At 38.4% G+C, this 13769-nt stretch overlaps 1 protein-coding gene across 2 annotated transcripts in view; it reads left to right on the top strand.

The window, feature by feature from the left end:
* Positions 1-13769, top strand: part of zfpm2a (zinc finger protein, FOG family member 2a) — a 213637-nt gene that overhangs the window by 106270 nt on the left and 93598 nt on the right. For both annotated transcript variants that reach the window (XM_079836440.1, XM_079836441.1), the window contains one exon: positions 2175-2293. In XM_079836440.1, coding sequence (XP_079692566.1) covers positions 2175-2293 — 119 coding nt within the window. The remainder of the gene's footprint in view (positions 1-2174; positions 2294-13769) is intronic.

The raw sequence follows: 13769 nt of genomic DNA, 5'->3' as shown, positions 1-13769 counted from the left end.
CCGGAAGTCTGCTCTTGAGATCCTCATGACAAGAGGCCCCTAGCCCTCGAGAGACGAGAGTCATGACCAGGCAGTCTATTATAATAACTGTTTGATTAATCACTGTCCCAAAAAAGCACACAAAATCTAACTGATTAGATAGCAGCGCTCGGGGAGCTTGCAGGGCTAGCTGTGCTATCCCGTGACACGGTTAATTAACTCCGAGCTCAGCACGGCACTAACAAGAGGCCTCGGCCCCCTTCCTGGAAAAACAGAAATAGAGCCCACGCTGCCAGTCGGTAAGCCTGCAACATCTCAGCGAGGTTTTATCGGAGAGCGAAAGACGCTCTTTCAAGAGGAGTTAGCATCCCAGCGGTTTGATACGCTCCATCTGATCGCCATCAGCTCTGAGAACAGGTGCTGGAGTCTGTGTGAAATACTACAGTCACTCACTGGAGGAGGCAGGAAAACACACTGATACTCAAATAAGGGTTTTTATAATACAGAAACTTCTAGCAATCATTCTGATCGCATATGCAATCATTTCTATATAAATATCTATAATATTCTATTTGAGTATCTATCTATCTATCTATCTATCTATCTATCTATCTATCTATCTATCTATCTATCTATCTATCTATCTATCTATCTATCTATCTATCTATCTATCTATCTATCTATCTATCTATCTATCTATCTATCTATCTATCTATCTATCTATCTATCTATCTATCTATCTATCTATCTATCGTTGGCTGTCTGTTTCCATCCATCTATCCATCCGTCGTTCTATCCATCCATCCATCTGTCGTTCTATCTAGATAGATAGAAAGAACAACGGATGGATGGATGGATGGATGGATCTCCACATCTATCTATCTATCTATCTATCTATCTATCTATCTATCTATCTATCTATCTATCTATCTATCTATCTATCTATCTATCTATCTATCTATCTATCTATCTATCTATCTATCTATCTATCTATCTATCTATCTATCTATCTATCTATCTATCTATCTATCCATCTATCCATCTATCCATCTGTCTGACTGTTTCCATCCATCCATCCATCTGTTGTTCTATCCATCATCCATCCGTCGTTCTATCTAGATAAATAGATAGAACAACGGATGGATGGATAGATCTATCTATCTTTCTATCTATCTATCGTTGTCTGTCTGACTGTTTCCATCCACACATCCGTCGTTCTATCTATCTATCGTCGTCTGTCTGTTTCCATCCATCCATCCGTCGTTCTATCTAGATAGATAGATAGATAGAACAACGGATGGATGGATCTCCACATCTATCTATCTCTCTGTATATCTGTCTATCTGTCTGTCTGTCTGTCTGCCGATTGTTGTCTGTCTGATTGTTTCCAACCATCCATCCGTCCGTCCGTCCGTCTTTTCCACCAATACATTGATTTTGATGATATTATCTCTGCACTTCGGCTTCTCATCAGATTTTCTGTCCAATCAAATGCTCTCTAGAATTTACAGCATCCTGCCCCCAAATAGACGTTAAAGCTGCGGCTAAAATCCGTCACTTGTTCACACATTTACTATTTTCTACATGGTGAATGGCACATAGTACACTATATAGGGGATAGAGACTGATTCAGACTGTGTAAATATGCTTTCCATTGGGGCGAATGAAGTCTGGTTTCACGTTAGTGTCACCCGAACAGCCGCAGCGCGCACATAGTCTGCTCCGGTCCAGATACATGGTAGCACAGCGCGGATCACATGTGCGAGTTGGCGCAGACCAGAAAACGTATCGGACCCATTTGAATTCTGCACCGAATGCTAAAAGTGATATGGAGGAGAAACAGTTAGAGATTAGGAGGAAACTGCGCTTTACCGCGCTCATCGGCTCTGGCCGAGCTGTGATATAAGCTAAACACTATTGGCTATTTTAAAAAGAGGAGGAGCTGTTCGATATGTCCCGCCCTGTCTTCCGGTTTCAGTGGAAATTACATCAACACATTGTAATTGCTGAGCGTTTCACGGCACTTCAGAGGGCCTTTATTTTTTTCTAGACCGAATGTATTTCTTAATGCTTAGTCTCATCGCAAATAATAAAGGCATAGAAAATGGTGTGCCGTTCACTCGTACTAAATATGTTTATGATCAACTTGAGGCATTTATTGTGTGACACTGATTGACTGCACTCTTCTGTCACAGGAGAACTGGACCTGTTCAACAAAGATGGAGAACGTCGGATTCACAGCCGACAGCAGCTTCCTGTAGGAACCACATGGGGGCCTTTCGAGGGGAAAATTGACCTAAACACAGATGCTCAGGTACGTTATCTCCAGTTAAACATCGACTAGGGTTAAAGAAGAAGGATGCATCAAATTAAATTAAATGGTTTGTTTAAAACAGAAAGATCTGTTTATTTAAGCTACCATTGGTTGAACCAGTGGCATTGGTTTGTGAAAGTTACCCGTTAAAAAAATAATAATAATTGTCTGCTAGTGCAGAAAACACACTTCACCTTTAACAGAGTCTCAGTATTTGTAAATCAGTCCATGAAGCTGTTCATTATTAGAGGTGAAGCTTATTTTCCTTGAAGTCCATCATTTGCATATTGACATATGAGAAAGATTACCGAACATAAACAGATGTTAATTGTGTTGCATATAGATTATAACCCAGTGCTACTTGAACATTCTAGCATCAAACTGACCTCAGAAGTACCTCCTTTGTGTTTTTAACCATTTAATCTGCATATTTTATTACTAAACTCTGGGTTGATATAATATCTCCAGTTAGGACCAAGTTGTCACTATGTTCTGTCATCCGTTAAAGAAAGAACAGAAAAGAAGAAAGTATTGACCTAACTACACAGGCGGAAAGAGGAATCCTTTAGGATTCAACATCCCATTTTGAATGTGGATTAATTAAGCAATAGTTATTAAAAATTGTAACGAATCTCATATTTATCCTGTTAAAACGTAAGGAAAAGTCCGTGAGGAGTTCGGACTTTGAGGCTCCGTTCTAGGGGATTACTCTAACGCATAACTTATAACTTTATTAAATACCCCCCCCCCCCCCCCCCCCCGCCTCATTCTATTGAGTTGATTTTCCTCTGTACCAACCCTAGAAAGTGCACACAAATTGGAGTATCTTTTTGCTTAAATTTAATAAAAAAAATAACCAGTAGTTTACACTAAAAAACTAAAAAAAAACTCACTAGTTCATAAGTAAATAATGTAAAAGTTGGTAAATGATAGTCAATTTTGTGTGCATTATTCCTTTAAAATCATAGAGAAAAACATTGTCAGCAGTGATTTAAGAAAACCAAACATTGTGTGGCGTTCTGCAGGGTTAAAACATGTCATGTCAGAGAAGAGCATGAAAACTCTTGAAGTTGAAATGAAGTGTGATGTCTTCAGAAAGAAAGCTCCGTCTTCATGGATGTTGACCCTTAGAGGAGGTTAAACACTGTTGAATTTCCAATTCACTGTGATGGCACCTGTGTCACCCTCTTTAGTGCCTGATTTGGTAAAAAACAGAACTTATGATTTATGATATATGATGTGGACTGAACCCAAAGTGGTGTCATTTTCCCTGCTGGCTTATGGATTTGAATGCAACTGGCTAAATTGAAAAGTGATGTCTAAAATGTCAAATGTTAGTAGTCTAGATGTTTTCAGCATGCTGAGGCGGGTCAGCATTGGTTCAGAGCATCTGATGGAACAGGCACACTAGCTTTTAATGCGCCGCTCATGTCATGTACTGTGATTACATGAAGATATGATTGAAAAAAAAAGATGTACAAATCTTTTGTGTGGTCATTTGGTCAAAAGTAGGGCTGTGTGGTATGCCGATATATATTGTGGTGATGATATAAAGTGTGTATCGATAGAGATTTTGATATATTGTACCTACATATTGCAGTATGTAAATAATTTCATGCAGCACAGGACTGCTAAGGTTATTGACATGTTAAAGCGATAAGGAAACATACATGAATGGACAACCACTTCTCTCGGACAGCATTCGATCCAGAATTCATTTCTCTTTTGCTGGTTATTGCGCTTGAGCGGTCAAATACACAACAATTATGTCAAAATGCCCATCTTGATGAGTATGTCTCATCGGGTTATGTCTTAAAAGGTTAGTCCACCCAAAAATTAAGAATGATGTAACCAAACAGTTTCGATTCCCGTTGACTTTCAGCGTATTTTTTGTCAATACAATGGAAGTCAATGGGAACTGAACCTGCTTGGTTTCCAACATTCTTCAAAATGTCATCTTTTGTGTTTCATAGAAGGAAGAAAAAAAGTGATTACAGGTTTGGAACAACACAAGAGTGAGTAAATGATGTTCATGTTTGTGTGGACTAGCTTAGCCTGGCTCCGCCGTCCTACGTACTTCCGCTCAATTTTCCTTTTCCTTCAGTACTCCGTCTGGGATTGCGGTATATTCTCCGTTTTTTTCCAGTCAAATTTTAACCGTCCAATCAGTGAACAGAGGGAGTGGCTGAGAACGATGACGTTGATGTCGTGCACTAGTTTGAGATGATATACATCACATTCGTCTGGGCAGATCCAATAGTTTTAAACTTCAACAGAGTACCCACCTTCAAGGAAGTTTACGCTTGTCAATGGAGAGTGGCCAGACTTCTCTCTGTACAAATTAAATGTACGAGAGTCTGGTAAGACCAGGCTAGGACTAGCTAAGGCTGGGTGATATGGCCCAAAAAATCATATATCAGTATTTTTTGGTTAAATGGCGATATACGGTATATATCGGTATTTTCTCTGTTCTCTATTTGGATGAAAAATAAGTATTTATTTAAAAATATTGATATTGAAGGCTATGAAAACAAATATAGTGAATGTAATAAATGTAGGCCATGCAATATATTATGTGCAAAAAGGGGGTTAAACATCACATTACATTCTAACATTGTAACATTCTACTGTATTCTATTCTATCAATCTAAAAAAAAAAATGTTTAATTCACTAAAGTTTAAAGTTTAGTTTAAATTCAACTAAAAATAAAAACAAAAGCACAGACTAATTATAATAGCCTAATTTAAATTTTTATATTACCCCATTGTAATGGTCACTTTCATAAAAATTTACTTACTTGTAGATTTAAAATTCCACATATGATACATTTATTGTCCAACAAAAAATATTTGACCAAAATGTATATTTTAGTCAGAATTATTGAGCTCTTATTCTATTGCGCTCCGTCTGTTTGGCGGCCCTCATTCACAGAAGTCTAAATTTTAGCGGAGCTTCACTTGCAGAAGGCTCGACAGCAAAATGGAAATATTTGCATGACTTTCTAACATATTTAAAGATGGAGAATATACCTGTGAAATGTAAGTTAAGCACTGAGGAAAGCACCACATCTCAAACGCATTAAACAGCGCGAGTATTTATCTGTCAGTCAGCACAAGTATTTTTCAGAAGCGTCTGCTGATTTAAACTATACGCGTTAACTATATCTTACCAGCTATTTTGAAGCCCTTAATATAAAGTATGCATCATGTTTAGGACAAATTGGATCATGCACTCTGCGCCCTCCACTATTTTTCAAATGCGCTCTATATATCGATATTTCGAATAAACTCGATATACCGCCCAGCCCTAGGACTAGCCCTTTAAGTGGACCGATAATAACCGCATGTGTATCAGTATATTGGATCCATGCATTAGGTCTTAAATTTTAGTTATTTCACCCAAATACTCAGATCTTGCTTTCTTTAGCATGAAGAAAATCCCCAAAACTCTAGTGTTCACATGTGTATGAATGAAAGTGAATGGAAAACAAAATCTTGTTGGTCCGCCCTTGTATATGGTGAAGTAGGACAGGAGCGTCCAGCATTCTAGAAGGGAATAATACAGCCCTCCTGAGCTGAGCGGGTGAGAGAGTGCAGTCAGAAGATCTTGGCATCTGCGGGGCAGAGATAGGGTCACATGATGAGGGCTTATCAGTGCAAAGGGCACATCTGATGTACAGAGAATTCAGTGGAGACCGGAGGGCTTCTGGGAGTTTACGATGCCACGCTCTGCAGTCTCTACACATGAAACTCATCAGATGCCCCAGACTGGATGCCAACCATCTTCGTTCCGTTCAAACGATTCACCCAAATGATTCACGACTCAGTGAGTCGCCTCTCACTATGATCACAGTTATTGATTTAACACTCTGGAGCGGAACTCCACTATTTGAACAGTGAATCATATCTAGTGTAAAAATGGACGCTATTTTTCTGTTGTATTTCCTACACCAGTTCAGAAAATAAAGTAGGTATTGAAATGATTGAAGAGGGGAATAAAATGGCAAGACAGGCTTCTTTAACAGAGTTGTTCTTTGAAATGTGACCGAAATGACTTGCAAATTGATTTATGATATATTGTGGTGTCAGTGTCCGATGGATGTTTGAACTGCTGTGTCTACAGAGCGCTTCCTCTCTGCGTCTGAGTGATAGTCGCCCGAGCTCTCTCCTCTCCTGCCGATCAATCAGGCCATTAGAGCTCAATTACCCAGCAGCCCCTGTGCAGGTGAGCGACGAGCCTGTCCACCCCCACCAAATTAACACAAATTAATAATGACACTCAGACATAAATGTCTGCCATCTGGGGGCCGGGCGGCCGGTCTGGGTCGAAGCTATTGAGTAGCAGGTGTCTTCATCACGGTAATTACCGGGCCTGGACTCAACCCGGGCTCTGGCCTATAGCTCTGCGCCTCTCACTGCCCGGTGTCCATTTTAAGTGTTAATAATTGATTTGGAAACAGCCTAATAATGAACTACAGATTTACAGGCCCCTTCCAAGATGGCAGTTAGTTAAGTATGGCTTTTAGTTCAGTGTCCATCTAATGAATGAACATTTCTCTAATTAAAAAGCTTTGTTAGGAAGCAGTGATAACCAGGCAGGATCCGTATCCTCTACTTTTTTCTGTCAATTTTCATTTACCGACAGCCTTGTCAATGGATGATATTTTCTGATTTAATGTGTGAGTGAATATCAGGGTTGTGCATAATTCACAATTGAAGAAATTTCCTTTAAATGAATGAATATTAATTGAATTGGCCACACCCCACAAGAAGTGAATTAGATTTTGTAATCACAGGACAGAATTGAAAATTCAAAGAAATTCAACATGGGAAATTATGCTCTTTCAATTTGGTGCTATTTTCTGTATCGGGGCATAATAAAAAAAAAAGTCATCTGGTCCTTGGCAGGACTTAATTTGGGGAAAAAAAACTCAGATGATCAGATGAACAACAACACATGACATACCACACCATGTCATTATTTGTTTAGCACAAATAAAGTCAAGATGGAAAAGCCATGGGTGACAAAGTTAGGACACCCTTACTGTTAACATAGGAATTAAGAGGGTAAGTAATGGTCAGGCACTGCTAATCAAATGCCTTTGATTAACTGTTCACCAGCAAGTGTGATCACCTCTATGAGAGCAGAAGTTTTGGCAGTCTGCTGGTCTGGAGCATTTAGGTGTGTGTTAACACAATGCCAAGGAGGAAAGACATCAGCAATGATCTTAGAGAAGCGATTGTTGCTGCCATCAATCTGCGAAGGGTTACAAGGCCATTTCCAAACTATTTGAAGTCCATCATTCTACAGCGAGGAAGATTATTCACAAGTGGAAACATTTCAGACAGATACAAATCTTCCCATGAGTGGACGTCCCAGCAGATTCACCCCAAGATCAGACTGTGTAATGCTCAGAAAAATTGCAGACAACCCAAGAACTACACCTCACACTCTACAGGCCTCAGTTAACATGTTAAATATTAAAGTTCATGACAGTACAAATATAAAAATATTGGTCAAGTATGGCATGTTTGGAAGGGTTGCCTGGAGAAAGCCTCTTCTCTCTAAATAAAACATGGCAGCACGGCTTAGGTTTGCAAAGCATGCACAGACCATAAGACTCCTAGAACAATGTCCTTTGAATAGACAAGGCCATAATGCACAGCCCCAAGTTTGGTGAACACCTCATACCAAAAGTCAAGCACGCTGGTGGAGGGCTGATGATTTTGGGCTTGTTTTGTAGCCACGGGACCTGGGCACCTCACAGTCATTGAGTCGACCATGAACTCCTCTGTAAACCAAAGTATTCTAGAGTCAAATGTGAGACTATCTGTCCGACAGCTAAAGCTTGGCCAAAATGTGGTCATGCAACCGGACAATGATTCAAAGATCACCAGCAAATCTACAACAGAATGGCTGAAAAAGAAAAGAATGAAGGAGATGTAACGGCCCAGTCGAAGTCCAGACCTCATCCTGACTGAAATGCTGTGGCAAGAGCTGTGCATGAACAAATGCCCACAAACCTCAACAAACTGAAGCAATGTTGTAAAGAGTGGACCAAAATTCCTCCAGAATGATGTGAGAGACTGATAAATCATGCAGAAAATGATTACTTCAAGTTATTGTGGATCTAAAAGTGGATCTACAGGCAATTGAATGATAGGGTGTCCTAACTTTGTCACCCATAGTTTATACATCTTGTTGTTGTTCATCTGAGGTTTTATTTTCCACATTTTAAGACCTGCCAAGCACTAGATGATTTTTTTAGATGATATCCTGATACAGAAAACCGTTAGGGTGTCCTAACATTTTCACATAACGTATATAGTTTATTAAATATAAATTATTTAAATGTAGTTTATTAAATATAGTCTTTATATACTTAACATCGGATTATATATTATACCAATATTATTTGCATTTCAGTTTATTTTATATCAGCTTAAGAATCTTGGTAACCAGACAGTTGATGGTAGCCATCGACTTCCATAGTTTTCTTTTTTTCCTACTATGGAAGTCAATTGGCTACAGTCAACTGTTTGATAACCAACTTTCATCAAAATATCCTCTTTTGAGTAAATGATGATTTTCCCTTTAAGAGAACTCTGGAGTCTTTTGAGCTATGAAAGGGCATCCTCTGAGCAATCCAGATTCCTCTAGGGAGGTTTCATGAACGGTCATGAGCATTAAACCAGCAGTCAAACTCTTTTGGTGCATGTAGCTTGTGTTTGTATTGGTGGAGTGTCCACGGCTGCAGAAAATGACAAGCTATTGTCTTCATTTGCAGCCGTCAAAGGGTGACCAGTGTCTGTTGGGCTCCTGGATTGTTTTTATGCTGTAATTCAGCGTGCACCAGTGTATCGAATGAGCGGGAGGAATAATTCCAGCCATCATTCGGCTTTATCTCCTCCTCTTTGCTGTCCTCTTCCTCCTCCTATAGGTTTATTGTTCATCCCAAACTCGAACAAGTGGCAGTGGATTTTTTTCATGCTGAAATTATATTTTTCTTCTTGTCATTACTTCATTAATCAAGAGCCGGGCCTTTGGAAAAATGTTTTGTTTTGGTGGCTGCAATCTATTTTGTGGGAGTGGGTGCGTGTGTTTGAAAGGGAGAGAAAACGAATGTGTGTGTGTGTGTGTGTGTGTGTGTGTGTGTGTGTGTGTGTGTGTGTGTGTGTGTGTGTGTGTGTGTGTGTGTGTGTGTGTGTGTGTGTGTGTGTGTGTGTGTGTGTGTGTGTGTGTGTGTGTGTGTGTGTGTGTGTGTGTGTGTGTGTGTGTGTGTGTGTGTTGTTAATCTGTGCCTGTGGCAGGTTTCCCCTCCGAAACGCAGCGCTAAGCAGCAGTATCGCATGCCTATTGTTGTAGCCTCTGTCATAGCAAGGAGCGCCTGATGCAGGCCTGCACTGCTCTGATAAGAAAAGAGGATTCAACATGGCTGGAAAGACGAATCAGTGGGACTTGAGAGTGGAGCGCGCACATACGCACACAGACAAACATCATCCGCATGTTGGCACATGCATAACCAATTATTTACACTTATATCTAATTATATATGCAAGTGGGGTTTATTTGCTCATAAGCTAGAGAACTCGTGCAACTGTATATTTGACACGTTGTGTTCCTATAGATCTTATGTACATCTGAGGCTATATTTATCAGAGAGAAAATCTCCCCGGTTTGTAATGTCGCCCGCTCCTGAGCGTTAACGGGATTTTAATTCCTTGTTGGACACACAAATTATTTTGGCAAGCCGAATGTGGCTTTAGCTAATAAAATAATAGGCCCAAAGTTTAGGCGGGGAACCAATTTGCGATTGCATGCATCAATTACTTTGCTAGGCTTTAACAAGTCACGAGACCGCCGACGTCTCGGACTGCTGAAATGAAAATGGCTCAGCTTTTAGCATCTGGCTGAGGTTGAGGTTGAGGGGGGAAAGCGACAGGGCACGTAAAATCAACATACAACTACATTTTATGAAGAAAATGTGTGTTTGCATGAGCAAAGAGCCCACACTCAAGTCTCTGTGATACTCTGTTTGCTATATATATGGCTCAGTGTAAATGGATGGGGTTTATTGTCCACACGCAAAAAAAATTGTTTGATTTACTTAAAAAAGCAGCGTCAAGTGGTTCCACGCAACAATATTGAGTAATTTGGACAAATAACAATTCAGTTGAATAAACAAAAGAAATTCAAGTAAATACAAATCATTTGAATGTATCACTGTTACATAATATTTGTATGTGCACTTGTGCAGTTTACCTAATAATGTTATGTTCAATTTATAAAAGTTTATTACGCAAGGTGAACACATTTATTGACTTGATTTACCTTATTCAATTAACTATTTGCTCTACAAAACACACTCAAAAAATAATTCATTGGAAAAATCTCCTATAAACATGAACACTCTTCTGCATTATGGTAAAATTCAAAAACTTTACAGAAACTCATCTAAATGTCCAACATAACTGAACATTAAGCACTTAACATAAGCTAACAACATCTTTCCCTTTACTAATAAACGCATAAAATAACACTTTAATCCCTAAATTTACTCCCCTAATGCAGTCCCTTGCAAAGCATGCTGGGAACTACGGATTCACTGTGCCCAGTTAGTTATGTAAACATACATTTTTCACTCAGCATTGTTAAGTTGACTGAACAAACACTTATTGAGTAAAGCTGACAATACTCATATGTAGTAGAAACATCAGTTAAATTAAGTTCATGTAGTTACATGAGTTTTTAAGTAATGTGAACAGTGATGCTTGAGTGAAACTAACAACAGTGAAAGTTTATTTTTTGAGAGCACCAGGCAAAAATTTGCAAGATTGCTAAGAAAGGTAGTAATGATGCGGGACAAACTAGACACTTTTGTTTAAAAGGGACAGCAGACACATTTATGTTCAAAAAGATTTCTGTATCCCATAAATTCTGTTCTTTTGAACTTTTGTATAATGGATTCAACAAAGAAATGAATTAGCACAACTGTTTTCAACATTGATAATAATAAGAAATGTTTCTTGAGCATATTATAATGATTTTTGAAGGATCACGTGACACTGCAGTAATGATGCTGAAATTTCAGCTTTGCGTCACAGGAATAAATTACATTTTAAAATACATTCAAACAGAAAGCACTTTAGATTGTAATAATATTTCACAATATTACTGCTTTTATGTTGTATTTCTGATTAAATAAATGCAGCCTTAATGAGACGACTTTCAAAAAGACTACTGACAAACGTTTGAATAGTAATGTATAACCTTTAGTATGAGCAATAGTACTTATTAAATATTGTTATCAGAAACGGACGTGTTTCTTGACCGGCAGAACTTATTTTGATATTCAAAAGGTGCATCCTTCTTTTTTTATTTCCCAGTGAAGACAGTTGTTTTTAGCGTTGATTCAACCGACTGAAGTGTACTGAATGCTCTTTAGGTGTGTAGTTCTTTTGAAAATCATATGGTGTGACAAAGAATGATGGGAAATAGTTGTGCTGCATAAGCATGTCACCTCATAAACCAGTATCCAATAGTGTCTTCTAGCATGCAAAATCCAGAGTTTCCTGGTAATTATGATGTTGTTGTGACGTTCATGTGCACTCTTTTCCCAATCATTCCGACACGGGGCGAATCTACTGGGGTGGCATCTGCCACTCAAGAAAAAGCACTTCCACCTCAGAATTATATAAAATAAAAATTTCAGTTTTCAGGTCCTCTGAGAGGTCCTTTGAGAAATCTAATCCCGTCAGGATAGGGTATGTCTGGGATTCCGTATTGTTCGCTCCACTTTCATCATGGGTATAGGCCTTTTGCCTTCTGACGAGAGAAAAAAAATGAAATCAATGAGATCACTGAAACTAATAGCAGAGAAGAAAGATAAGAATCTAATCTTAATTAACTTGCTTTTATATTTTGACTATTTCTTTCTTTGTTAATACGTTCAAAAGATTGTGTTCCTCTTAAAGGAACAGTTCACCCAAAAATGAAAATTCTGACCCTCAAGTTGTTCAAAACCTGTATGAGTTTCTTTCTTCTACTGAACACAAAAGAAGATAGTAGAAGAATATCACTAACCAAACAGTTGATGGGCCCCATTGACTTCCAGTATGGTTTGTAACAACTTGAGGGTGAGTAAATGATGGCAGAATTAAAATTTTTGGGTGAATGAATTCATTTGGAATCGGTTGATGTTTACATATACATAATATACATTTAAACAGTATAGATTACTATACACATAGACTTTTTCACATATTCATGAACATAAATGTTGATGTCAAGCCACAAATTCACAAAAAAACTTTGCATTGGCATTTGCTTTGGTGTTGCCACCCCTCATATAGTCCTCATGCCACCCTATGAATATTTTTCTATCTTTTCCTCTGTGCCGGCCTGACTTGAATGCAGCATTAGAGAGAAATTCAAACAGCACTCACTTGAAACTGTGTTCATGACCCATCTTGCTTCTGTAGCATATTTACTTATTTTTTGAATGAAACTAGAGAAAATATAGTGCAGGATGACAGGGGTTGAAGTTGAAAGGGTTACAAACACAAAGTTTCTTCTCTTTGAAATATGTACAATAGGACCCGATTTGTATATTAAGAAAGTAAATAGGTCCGGTTTTGTCTCTTTTTATAGAGTCGTTCATCATCAGTCATAATTATTTGAATAGATCCTGTTAATGAATATAAATCTTGCTAACCAAGCATCAGGGGTTATTATACCCTGGAGTAAAGACACATGAGGTCCAGCATTCATGTCTTTGTTTCAGCAGCTTTACCAATTACGTGCTCTGCTGCAGAGTTTGAAGGTGCTAGTATCCAACATAATGTACATTCTCATATTCAAATCACTGTGTTCATAATGCCACATGAATGAAATGAGTAAAAGCTGCAGTCCAAGGTGATGCGCTCTTTGTGTCGTCTTCTAAAGCTGTGTGCATTTTAAAATGACCAGTGGTCCATTTGAAAACCCAATAAATTAATAGATCAGTAAATGTGTTTTTTCACGGGCAAAATAAATGGGGAATACACAAAGAATGATTTGTTTTCGTGTGAAAGCATGCCTAAATGCTATTGATTAGATATGAATCTGCCACGGGGGCTTTCACTGAGCTTCTGCTTTTGTACTTTTCAGCGATAACCTAAAAGCTTGGAATAAATTCAATCAGGATGGTTCTTTGAAGAATATTTACTTCACTGTTATTATATGCAGGAATTTGATCTAGATGTGACTGAAGCTCATGGCTAGATGGGGAAGTTCTGTTATTCGCTGTAAAATCAGGATGAACATGTGTATGATGTAATGATACAGAAATGTTTGAGTGTGGTGAAATGAAACTAAGCAGATATAAATGACTATTAAACACTAATCACACTATTTTGCAGCTCCACAAGTAATCATTTATAACGTTTGACACACCTCTTTCGTCACTTAAATATTCATTTATTGGATATTTTGACT

This window comes from Gobio gobio (genome assembly GCF_949357685.1).
Source record: "Gobio gobio genome assembly, chromosome: 15".
Lineage (NCBI taxonomy): Eukaryota > Metazoa > Chordata > Actinopteri > Cypriniformes > Gobionidae > Gobio > Gobio gobio.
The sequence above is the reverse complement of the archived record's forward strand: the minus strand, read 5'-3'. Positions and strand labels throughout refer to the sequence as shown.